Here is a 13,083-nt window from a genome sequence, read left to right as displayed (position 1 = left end):
TATTGATCAATTTTTAAAAAGCTGTTCGGGGTATAGATACCATTTTTCCTACAGCTTCCAAATCCGCATAGTCATAATTGATGAATAAAACTATCACCTGGAGGCTCCCTGGGGAAAGGTTTAATGCTGTTTGGTAGGCAATGCTTCATGAGGCAGGCAGGAAATTGGAAAACTGCATTTTTAGAAAAGAAAAATGTCAACAGGGATTGGAGGGAACGTAAGCATTTTCTGGGTAAGTATCAATTAAACAAAAAATTCATTTTTCCGAAAGACATCTTTTCTCGAACATCTCAGTAAATGACATTTTGCGGAGGTGCCCTATGGGTATCTGATGACTGCTAATTATCTCAGTGGACCTTACAGTATCTATAGATACTGCTCTCGAGGGACCGGCTGCAGGGCATGATTATGACAAAGACTTCTTGCTATTTCCAGAAACTTCTTGAACAAATACCAAAGAACAGGGTCTGAAGCATATAGTAACTTTAATTTTGGAACAAAAAGTACTGGTACATTCTGACAAAAGATTTGTTTTCAACTTGTGCAAATTCATTTGTAAGAAGGGACAAGAACATAAACCCTTTGGATTCGGGACTATTTCTGGATCTGTTGGACAGTTGTGAACCACTAGTTTTTCCATTATTTAATCCCAAAGAAAGGTGTGTTTACTCTGAGTTGATGAGTAGCTGAATGTGAGGTTGGAGACTGGGAAGGGCTCGTTGTTTGCAGACTGATACTGGGCAGCAGAGCAAAACTGCAGAAGACGCAGGTTTTCATGCTCCATCACATGACCATCCTTGGATTCAGACTGGCTCTCTCTTGCTACCACAGCCACTGCCTTTTTTTGCTGGTGATGGAGAGCATAGATGCCAAATCCCAGTATGACTGCAAGTACTGTTCCTCCCAGAGCTACATCCAGCTGCTCCCACAGGGAGAAGTTTACCTTTCACCCCAGCTGCTCTTTGGTACCCGTGGTTTCACTGACCCAAGACACCAGACATACCCTTTTGCCACTTTGTGACATTATTGGCTACAACTTTCCCAGATTTTTCTCACCATATTGAACCACACTGTCTGCCCTTCAGCACAAGACCTGGCTGCTCCCTTTCTTAAGCTTAAGTCCTCACATCCCAAGGGAATTAATGATCTTTGAGATGTGTTTGTATGTTTTACAAAATTTGCAAAATGAACTTTCTGCAGTGTTTCCCCAAATCTCTGCAACTAGGTTATCTTTGAAGAAGTCCTATTTGCACCCGAAAGTAGTAGAACCCACTCTGGATTGATGCCCCTCTTCTTAAAAGAACCCAGAACATCTCTAAAGATCCCAGAACAGCAATGCCCCAGATGAATTTAAACCCATCCTATCTAGGTAGTACCTGCAGAATATATAGTGTAGTCATTTTGTATACAAGTCATTAGACATGATTTATTAAGTCAACAAACACTTGTAGTCATTTAATGAATATTTGTTTAATGAATTGTTGAATACATTAGTGTGAGTTACATATTAGGCTTGCGGGATATTATAGTGGAGAACAAGGCATAATTTTGTCCTTCAAGGCACCTGCCATCCGATGGTGTTGGTGGTGAGCAGGGCAGGTAAGTGAACAGGCATTGAGAGAATAAGTAAATTTAGAAAGCGCTCAATACATCCCAGGCTCGGTTCTAAACTGTCTTTGTGAGTTATATTAGTTAGCCTTTCCTACACTCTTACTAAATCAGTTCAGTTATTATCTCCAGTTTATGTGTGAGGAAGTTCAAACACAGGAAGATTAAGAAATTCACCCTAAATTACACAGCTGGCAACTGGTAAGGTCAGAGATCAAACCCAGGCAGTCTGCCTCAGGCCACACACTTTGAACAGCCCTTGAGTGGCCGTGGGCATGGAGCAAGAGAAGTGGATGGTGTGGGGCTAAAATGAATGTAAATTTCATAAGATTAGTTGAAGGGGGGAGAGAGAGAGAGAGAGACAGAGAGAAACACACCAGCAAGGAAGCTGTAATTTCTGACTTGAGCAACTAGGAAGTTAGCAGTGCATTTTGCTGAGCTAGGACCTACACGAGGAGGAATAGTTGCTGAGGAGAGTGTGGAGGAAATGACAACCACAGTTTGGGACATGTTGAGTTTGAGGTGCCTGTAGGACATATAAGTGGATGTCCAAGCAATCATATTGAGGTTTAGTTACTTGTGGGAGAGATCCTGGCCAGGGATATAGAGTTGGCTGTTATCAGAATAATGCTTTCTCCTTTCTTCTTTATTGTTTGATGTGTTAGTAAAGGACTAGAGAACTGTTTACAAATGCTTTGGTTTTCTTCTTTGTGTTTGACTTTTTGTAAAAATGTAAACCTAAGATAATGACTTAATATATTCACTCCAATATGTTCATGGATATATGGAGATAGATATGTAGAACTAAACTAGGCAAAGATGTTTCAAAGATAAAAAAGACATAGTTCCTAACCCCAAGGCACTTACTATTTCATGTAGAAGTGGAGAAAAAGACGGTCAGTTTATGTCCTATCTTCTTTTCCCTAATTATTAATCCGTTGCATTGTGTTTTATTTGAGCTCAGAGAGTATGTCATCATGGCAGGTCTAGCAGTTCATTTTAAGTCCATAGTGATCTCTCTGTCCAAAGACGTGATTGAACACCCCAAGAGACTGATTAGAGCCTGGGTGGATGGACTTCTGTGTTAATTTTGATGACTCTAGGACATCTGGCTTGAGCAGTAGACTGGGGTGAGGGTTGGGGTAGATCCTGGAATGCAGGGTTTTTGTGGGCTTCAGGGTGGCTGTGCTTCATTTGCCCCACATCAAGCCTTCTTTCCTGTAAATCCTAAGCTGCCTCCAAAAGCTGGGATCTGATTAGCTTGCATTTGATTTCTTTGCTGCCTAATGAACTGCTTCTGTCATTCTAGCTGTGATGTCATTAGCATCTCATTGCCTTGGGCAGCAACTCAGGAGAGAGATTCTTAAGTAGCCTCAGAATCCTATAGGAATTGTACCAATTTACTTCATAACAACTAATTCACCTCATGGCCTGTCAGTTACCACCAGAAGAGCAGACCCTGCATGAGAATGGGCCGGTCACTTTTGTCACCCTCATGTGCTCCTGAATCTAGGTGGGCCACTATGTACATGCCTAAGGCCATGTGCACATCCACAATGACATGTTGAGCTTTAAGGATGCGATATTCTCATACCACAATATTCTATTGGGGAAACTCATCCACTGTATGCTGTAGGATACGGATTTAGCCTAAAGCAAATGGCATTTATTTATAGCAAGCTGTATTTGCAAAATGCTTTGCAGTTTTAGGATTGTTAACTACATTCCAGGTTGGATGTTCTTCTATTTGTAAGAAACTGAAGTGTCCTGACTGGACTCCGGAACCTTCCCTGACAACAGTGGAGTGAATTCTGCAAACAGAGGTGGGAGGGAGCCACACCTGGGTATTCTTTATCCAAAGGCACCTTTGTCAATTATAAGATTTTGAGACCTTAATTGTAGCTTATTTCTTCTGTCCAGAGAGACAGTGTATTTATTGGACTAGAATATTTATTTTGCTAAAAGACAGCATAGTGTCTCCAACCTCTAGAGCAGTTCTACTCAGACTCTAGAGGGTAGAAGAGGGAAGATGCCCCGAAGAACTGTAATAGGTGTGGGCAGTGGAGGGGGTGAGCCATCGATTCACAAGGAAGTAAGGCGGGGTCTTCTCCTGCAACTCTCCACGCACAAACCTCCCCCACTGTTCACTCCCACACAGGAGGAGTTAAAAGCAACGGTCAAAGATCAGCCTCTCCTGAAGCTTTTAGGACCTGAACGGCTCTCACTTACCACAGACATGATGGTTATAGGTGCTCTCTTTGGGCTAAGGGAGATTTATCTGGGCTTTCACCATTGGACTCCATCATTTTAAAGACTACTTCCCAATTGTATCTTTAACTGAACATAGGAAATGCATTTGTTCTTTGAAAAATCTCCCTCACACACACATCTCTATTCTTTGCTGGAAGCTGAATAGATAGCTTTTGGGAGCTCGCTGCTCATCACTCCTGTGCAAATCCAGCTCCTCTCCAGACAGCCCCATCCTGCATGGCGAGGGGACCAGAAGGCAGTGGGTCTTGGCCTCCGGCGGGGCTCTTTTTATATAGACCTGAAGGTTTTCTGGAGACAGAAAATATGATTCTGAATTAAAACAAGAGTTTGGTGGGTCCCCTCCACGGATTTCTACATCCTTCCCATTCCTCTCTACTCCCTAACCTTGGCAGGTAGCTAGAACTGAAGGGCTTTGAGGGGGATTCGCTGCATCCTGATTTTAATTGGGATCGCCAGAAAACAGTAGCAAGGGGAGCAACCCCTCGGATGTTTACAGCTATGACAGGACCCAGTGATGGCCAGCTGGAGGGCAGGAAGACCCTCGGACCCTCAGCTCCAGGCTGTTTGTGGTTGCAGCGCCCTCTAGTGGCCGCATTAGTCATGAGCACGGTACACGCTTAGTAACGAGGGGAGGGGGCGTGGGGAGCATGCCTGGGTATTTGGGGATTCAAGGTGCGAGAAAAGGCACTGGTGGCATATTACTTCCCCTTTGAAGTAGTGTTTACTCCATGTTAAGGATATTGGAGGTAGGGGTTATTTTCCCTTCGGAATTTAATTTTCCTTTAATTATCTTGTCATCATCTATGCCCCTCTATATTTTTCTCTTTAGGGTAAATGTTATGGAGTTGTTTTAGTCTCTAATTTTTTATTCTCCGGTTGAAGAAAAATTGTACCTCCACAACATTTTTTTTTTTAAAGTAGCCATGTGTTACTTTTTCATAGTTTATCTTCTACGATGCCAAAGTGAGATTTATCCATTTTTTTCCCTCCCGCTCACGAAAGTCATTTTAGACTTATATCACCATCTAGCGGTCATTTCGTGGAAATTCTTTTCCCAGACTCGAACAAATTCTCAACAAGGAGGGCTACGGGTCAGTAAGGAAATGCATATCATTAGAAGGTGGGTAAGAGCCAACCAGGAGACCCGCAAGCCCTCTGGCAAGACTTGCATGGCGAAATTTCAATAATCTTTTTTGAAAAGAAACTGTATCTTTACCGATTTTTTTTTTGGGGGGGGCGGGATTTTACTTACTGACTTTTTTTTTTTTTTTTGAGACGGAGTCTTGCTCTGTAGCCCAGGCTGGAATGCAGTGGCGTGATCTCGGCCCACTGAAACCTCTGCCTGCCGAGTTCAAGCGATTCTCCTGCCTCAGCCTCCCAAGTAGCTGGGATTACAGGCGTGTGCCACCACGCCTAGCTAATTTTTGTACTTTTAGCAGAGACGGGGTTTCACCATGTTGGCCAGGCTGGTCTCGATCTCTTGACTTCGTGATCCACCCGCCTTGGCCTCCCAAAGTGCTGGAATTACAAGAGTGAGCCACCACATCCGCCCTTTACTTAGTTTCTTAATGAAGTAGAGTTTGCTGACAAAAAAAGCACTGGGTTTCTGAAATGAAACCCATACATTGAGCCCTTTTCCATACATTGCATGAAACAGCTTCAGAGAGACCACTGGGCTTTGGAGAATCATGGACACACACAGAGCACTCATTCTGTTCCTCTCAGACTCATCAGAACATGATGCTTGATAGGCTAGATCTTTGGAGGCACTGGTTGTAACGATTTGCAAAGTGGTTCCAGAAGGTGATTATGAGCTACAACTCATCGACTTCATAAAAAGAGTTCTCTCTCATGGGGTGCAGAGAGCTCTCTGCTATTCTGTTCTTGATTGCTATGTAATATGAGTGCATTTAGAAATGCCATCAGGCATTAATGAAGGGCTGCTTGCCCAGAAATCACACCAAGGATCAAAGATCTCCCCCCACCCGCACTTGCTCCGCCCAATCCATACAGTATATTGAAAAGACTGGGGGCCTGGCGAGGGGCTGGAGGAGGGGAGTCTTGGGTCAGCTTGTGACCACTTTGCAAATACCCGTAGCCACACAGTTGCCTGGGTTGCATAAGCCTCCCTGTCAGTGAAGATTTACCTATGGGTGAAGTGATTTGAGGGCTAGTTCTATTTGAAGCCATCGTTCTTATTTTTGGTGTGAGTAGTTATACACTTCTCTTATAATCTAGGAAGGGTTTGAGCTCGGCTCTGGGTCGATTATTAAACAAAATGCAAGTATGTGATGAATTATATGCCATATTTATAGTCAGAGAGCCCTTTGCCTTAACGTGCTAGGTAAAACTTCCTCATTGTTTCCTCTGGGAAACAACAATGCTGAAATGCCTCGTGATGTTTCTAAATGGGCTCATATTACATAGCAAACAAGAAGGGAATCACAAAGAGCTCCCTGGACCCCATAAGAGAGAACTCTTTTATAAAGTCAATGAGTCATATCTACAATCACCTTCGGGAACCACTTTAAAAATCCTTCCAACCAGTGCCTCCAAAGGTCCAGCCCATTGTCCATTGCATTCTTCATGAGTCTGAGAGGGCCAGAATGAATGTTCTGTATATACCCAGGATGTCCAAAAGCTTAGTGGTCTCTCTGAAGCTGTTTCACGTTCAGGACTGCAGCTATGCAAAAAGGAGTGACGAATCTCAGAAACACAGTGCTTTTTTGTCAGCAAACACTACTTCAATCTTCCTTTAGAATTAATAAGTTAAATGGAGAATCATGAGGACTGGGAAGAGAAATGCCAAGCAGTGCTTTCTTGTATAAAGAACAAACCATTATTCTCTGGTAGGCAATTCCCATGTTTGTCACCAAAAGTAGACCAAAAGATTCTTTAACTATCCTTTACTCAACAAACAAAATTGATGTGGACCCATCTCTCAAGTTTTGGAGTGCAAATCTTTTTGAAAAAGTCAAAATTCCCTTCCCATCTTCAATACATTGATTAATAATGAAGCAGAGTTCTATTCTTCTTCCTCTCTGACCTAAAAGACTTAAGAATAGACAAAAGTGGATTCAAATCCCAGCTCTCACAATCTACTAGCTGTGTGACCTTGAAGCTCTTGGCCTCATTTTCCTCATCTATAAACTGAGTATAATGACAGAGCTCCATGCAGAGAGTTATCATAATGGTTAAAGTAGACCTTGAACAGATCTCGCTTTTATAGTACAGGCTTCCTAAATCTTAGCTATATTTATAATTAAATCTATTATGATGATGGTTTGCCATGTGCTAGCCATTGTATTATGTGCTTTATAAAAGGAATTGCCATTCATTCATTACCCAATGCTAGACATAGGTACTATTCATATCTTTACTTCGTAGATGAAGAAATTAAGTCACAGAACAATCACTGTTATAGTTTGTATTCTTGCTGAGGGTCATCAGCACGGAGACTGATCCCTCTAGAGATTCAGTGGAGCTGATGATTCTCAGAAAAGGAACAACCTAGATTCTCACTGAAAAGGGCCATTTCCCACTCTGTGTGTCACTGGGAGGTTGGGTGTCCCAAATTAAGTGGGATGGCAGAATCACATTCTTACCCCTTCAGCGGCTGTTTCTGATCCCAAAGATTGGACCCCCGCACTTAGGGGCCACGAGGTCATGCTAGTCCTTATTTTTTTGACTCCTTCACTGTTTCTTTCCATTTTGTGTCTGCAGGCAACTCCCCATCTGATGAGTCTGAGGAGCGGGAAAGAGACCCCAAGGTGCTGACGTTCCCAGAATATATCGCCAGCTTGTCAGACTCCGGCACCAAGCGCATGGCGGCTGGAGTCCGCATGGAGTGCCAGAGCAAGGGACGATGCCCCTCGTCCTGCCCCCTGTGTCATGTGACATCCAGTCCTGACACCCCTGCTGAGCCAGTTCTGCTGGAGGTGACCAAAGCAGCCCCCATCTATGAACTGGTGACCAACAACCAGACCCAGAGGGTAAGAGGCCTGGGACTTTTGGCTCTGGGAGGCGTCAACCACAACAGAAGGCTTTCCAAATGGTGTGAGGAAGTGACAGGGTGTGGTTGAGGGCCATGCTAGAATATGGATAGTGAGGCTTTTTGTTTAGCTAATCTGGGCACCTAATTTGCTTAAATTTGCATGTTTGCATATTAAGTCAAATCAATGCATCTACAACACCCATGATAATATGATTCAGGAGTCACAACTGAGCAGCTGTGTAGGGCTTTGAGCCCTACACAAAGGGCTGGAAGAAAGCAAGTAGGGAGGCACAACATTTGCCATCATCAATGTCATTGTTCAGAGAACCCTCGTGCCTTGGGGACAGTTGTGGGGAGGATGCTCAGTTCTGCCTCACTCTGGTTGGCTTGGGAGGTGGGCCAGCTTCCCTTGCTGATCCCTTGGCCTGGCCCAGCTGCAGCTGGACTAGAAGGAGCATATCAGGCACAGGTTGCAAAGGGAAGATTCTGGCAGCCTCGGCCTGGAAGGGGTTGGTTTCCTGCCCATCACTCTGGCTGTAAGAACAAAACGCCACATCCAAGCAGATCCTTCTGCCTTTCTATTATGCTGCTGGGCTGTGACATTTCCCAACCACTCCTCCTTTGCCTCTGCCTCTCCCTTTCCAAAGATGCCAGGAGAAAATGGATGGAACCAAAAAGAAGGGCTGGAGAACTGTGTCAGAAGCCATAGCACAGCTCCTTTCCTAGCTCTCCAACGTCCTCAAGGACATAGAGATTAGAATGAGTCCAAACACAAAGCAGTAGCAACAGCAACAACAACAAAAGTAAAAACAAGGAGATGCTGGGTGTGGGACTTCTGGAACTATGGCAAAGGCAGCCTTGGGGACAAGGCAGCAGGAGTCGCAGCAGTGAGCTGTTTACCTGCCTGAGAGGTGTGCCCATCCAGGTGGGGTGATAATTGCTTTCTGTTTTCTCCTTAAGGAACACCTGGTGTTTGTTTCATAGGTAATGCTCAGACCAACAGGAGGGATTTTGTAGGTGTGTGTGTTTCTCTCGCCTACCCGCCTCTGCCACAGATATTTCACCGAGTGTTTGAAAATAACGTTTTTCACAGGAGCAAAAAGATAAATTGTTCTCGTGGCCTACACATTTGTCTTCAATCTGATAAACATGGCTACGGGAAGAGGAGTGGGAGAAAAGAGACCTTTGGAAGGATGGGTCTGAAAGGATAAAGGAAAGGCAGAGGGTTTGGGTCACCATGGAGACCCAGAGCTGCAGTGTCTTTAAGCCAATGCCCAGCCCTCTTCTTCTCCCCTTACCTGCCCCTCTTTGTCTCAAGGCTGCTGCTGCTGATACCCTAAGAGCTCCCAGGCCACTTGCCTGGGAGCAGTGGGATCAGAGAGTTCACACAAAACCATCCTTGCAACAGGGCGTGCGGAGCTGCAGAATGCAGAAAGCATGCTGGGAGATGAGAGAGTGCATTGTGCTTTCTATGCATGATTGCGAGCAAAATGGGGAAGACGAAGGAAGTTTGTCTTCGGCAACTCGCTTTCTGGATCCCCTACTTGGCCCTACCTCAGCCCCTTCCCTTTCTCCCTGCACCAGTTTTAAGAGACGGGTTGAGAAATGCTTTCCATCTGGCCATCTTTTGAACTCTTTAATTTCTAAACACATAGACAAGTGGCCCTAGCTGGAGTTCAGTCACTGTCACATGTTTCTTTCTTAGACATATTTTGTCTTTGCCTTCCGCTGTTCTGTTTTTCTTTCTAATTTTGCCCTTTCCTAAGGAATGGAGATGATAAGTGAAGAAGCTAAGAAGTAGAGGAGTGCCAAATCATGACATTAGAATATAATTCAATGTGTGTTTTTATTTCTACCTCTGGCATATCGTTGGGTCCATTTTCTGACCTTTGTTGGTCTCATTGTCCTCCTGTCGGACTAAATAATCTCTGATGCTATATTTCAGTCTAATCTGTGAATATCATAAAGAGACAAACAAATAGGTCAAACCATATAATGAACCAGGTATCTCAAACCCAACACATTTGAACTCATCATCTTCCAGCACAAACTCATACCTGTTGTGTGGCCATCACAGTGAATGGCACTATCTTCCACTAAGTTGCCTGAACTGGAGACTAGGGCCACTTCCTAGAATTTCCTCATCATTCCCAACATCCATTTTATCACTAAGAGCCACAAATATCTCTTGAATTCATTCTCTTTTTGTGATACCCCCATCACAACCTATTTCCGGCATCCTTTGTGATATCAGGCTACTATCCCGTTAAAGTAACCTTCTCACTGGTCTCCCTAACAGACCACCCAGAATTATATATCTAATATGAACTTCAGATAATTTGGCATCAAAGTAATTTAATGGCTCCACAGAATCTATTGAATACAATCTAATGTCCTCAGAACATCATTATAAGGCAGTTCATAATCCAATTTTGTCTTCACTTACTTAGGTTGTTACCACTCTATATCTTATACTCTGCACTCCAAAATTTAACTCTTTCTACCCCCTCAAACACATTTTTTCTCACGCAGATGGCCCTTCAGACTTCAAACTCTCTGTCCCAAGAATGTTCTTGCCCGCATTTCTACCACTGGAAAAGTCCTGCCGTTACTTCAGTTTCAGCTAAAACATCTCCAGCTGCCAAGAGCCCTTCCTTACACTCCTAGGCCAACCCACGTATCCCTTCATGTAATTCCCATTGTGTGTGTATCTACATCTTTTTGTTTTTTTGTTGTTGTTGTTTGTATGTTTTTGTTGTTTGTTTGTTTTTGTATTTTGGGGGGTTTTTTTTTGGAATTAAGAGGATTTATTTACTACTAGATTGGATCTAGGTTGGACATAGTGGCTCACACCTATAATTCCAGCACTCTGGGAGGCCAAGGCAGGAGGATCACTTGAGCCAAGGAGTTCGAGACCAGCCTGGGCAACATAAAGAGACAAAATTTAAAAATCAGCCAGGCATGGTGACACATGACTGTGGTCTCAGTGACTCAGGAGGCTGAGGCAGGAGGGATTCCCCCGAGCCCAGGAGAGGGAGGCTGCCTTGAACTATGATTGCACCACTGCACCCAGCCTGAGTGACAGAGCAAGACCATGTCTCAAAATAGATTGGATATAGACAACTGAGGGAGGTGGGGACTGCCTCTGCCTTTTTTTTTTTTTTTGAGACGGAGTTTCGCTCTTGTTGCCCAGGCTGGAGTGCAATGGCATGATCTTGGCTCAATGCAACCTCCTCCTCCCAGGTTCAAGCGATTCTCCTGCTTCAGCCTCCCGAGTAGCTGGGATTACAGGCATGTGCCACCATGCCCGGCTAATTTTGTATTTTTGGTAGAGATGGGGGTCTCTCCATGTCGGTCAGGTTGGTCTCGAACTGCCGACCTCAGGTGATCCGCCAGCCTCGACCTCCCAAAGTGTCGGGATTACAAGAATGAGCCACTGTGCCCGGCTTGTATCCACATCTTTTATAGGATGCATCACCTATTATCGCAGCTGTTGACATAGTTGTTTCCTCCCCTCTAGACTATGAGGATGTTTTTCTTCTGCAGAATCCCAGTGCCTAGCAAGTGGCTGATGCATAGTTCGCTTTCTGCTAAATAAATGAATGAATAGATGCATAAATAGATAAATTAATGGATAGATGAATTTAGCTTGAAGTTCAACCACTCTCCTTAGAGACAACAATAACAAAAATTGGAAAACTTTATTTCTTTCCTGGAATAAGGATTAAATCTGATAACAAATGTGGATTCCCTATGCAATGCTGGGTACACTGTAGATACTCAGACAAATGTAATTTCCATTTCTCTTTCTTTCCAAATGGGTTCCTTCTTAATTCCTCTCTTCTATCCTCATCCAACAGTTTGCAGTTACCTGCAGCCCAGGATTCAGAGAGTAGGAACTCTTTTTTTTTTTTAATTTTAATTTTTGTTTTTTTAAGACAGGTCTTGCTCTACTGCCCAGGCCAGAGTACAGTGGTATGATCTCAGCTCACTGCAACCTCTGCCTATCAGGCTCAGGTGATTCTCCTGCCTCAGCCTCCTGAGTAGGTGGGATTACAGGCGCCCGCCACCATGGCCAGCTTACCTTTTGTAGTTTTAGTAGAGACGAGGTTTTGCCACATTGGCCAGGCTGGTCTCGAACTTCTGAACTCAGGTGATCCTCCTGCCTCAGCCTCTCAAAGTGCTGGGATTACAGGCATGAGCCACCATACCCTGCCCAGAGTAGGAACTCTTATGGAGTGGTGTGAATTGAAGATGGAAAGTGAAAGCTTTTGCAAAATGACATTTAACTTATTTGTCATCACAGGTATTTGTCCTTTCTCTTTTGGATTGAAAATCTGACCATGTTGCTCCACTGTTTTAAATACTGCAATTACTTACCAGTGCTCTTGAAATGTGGCCCCCCTGCCTCACCGTAACCCACAAGGCTTCTGTGTTTCAGCCCTGTCTCCCTTCCACTTGCTGAGAATGCCTTTTCTCCCTCAGGCTGTCTTTTACAGACAGACCCACCTTTTTTTCCATTGATTTTAGAAGTCAAGTTCCATCCAGGCTGGTCTTGTTGACACTGTTTTTTCAACCTGGAACACTACTTCAACTTTCATGAGTAAATAACTTTTGATCCAGCCCTCAGAGCTCAGATAAAAAGTTGCTTCCTCATAGAGGCCTCCGTGTACCCCTCTGTGAGCTTATCTACCCTTCGTTGTCTCTCTTGCCACCATATGCATTCATGGCAGCTCAACCTTTTCCTTTGAGGTTCTGACCACAGGTGTGGTGATTTGATTATTGTAACTTTGCTTGTTTGTGTGTCATCTGACTTTAAGATTTATGCAGACAGGGGCCACAGGTGTCTTGTGCATCCTCGTATCCTTAATGCTTCACATAGAAAATGGCCCCTTGCAGGTGCTTAGCAAATAATTGTTGACTGAAGGCTCTGCAAGGCAGTAGTCACAATGTTGCCTTTATTCTACCTATCTCAAAGGTCGTCTGTTTTCCTAGTTTTAAGCAATGCACCTTTTAATTTTGAATTTGGATCAGTCAGGCAAAGCATAAAGTGGGCACTTATGCACCAGGCTTCATGCTGGGAGCCTGAGTTGTCCAGTGAGGCATGTTGAACTCAGGTTCTGGCACTGCCCTTTTCACCAGCCTATGACCCCGGGCAAGTCACCTCACCTCTTTGCCTCTCAGTCTTCTCCACTGTAAATCATGATAAC

At 44.1% G+C, this 13,083-nt stretch overlaps 1 protein-coding gene across 2 annotated transcripts in view; it reads left to right on the top strand.

Moving 5' to 3' along the window:
• ASTN1 (astrotactin 1) overlaps window positions 1-13,083 on the top strand; it is a 311,909-nt gene that overhangs the window by 270,387 nt on the left and 28,439 nt on the right. For both annotated transcript variants that reach the window (XM_055254545.2, XM_055254543.2), the window contains exon 17: window positions 7,603-7,871. In XM_055254545.2, the coding sequence (XP_055110520.1) occupies window positions 7,603-7,871 (269 nt within the window). The remainder of the gene's footprint in view (window positions 1-7,602; window positions 7,872-13,083) is intronic.

Source organism: Symphalangus syndactylus, chromosome 12 (genome assembly GCF_028878055.3).
Source record: "Symphalangus syndactylus isolate Jambi chromosome 12, NHGRI_mSymSyn1-v2.1_pri, whole genome shotgun sequence".
NCBI classification, from domain to species: Eukaryota; Metazoa; Chordata; class Mammalia; order Primates; family Hylobatidae; genus Symphalangus; species Symphalangus syndactylus.
This window is presented reverse-complemented; position numbering and strand designations above follow the sequence as displayed.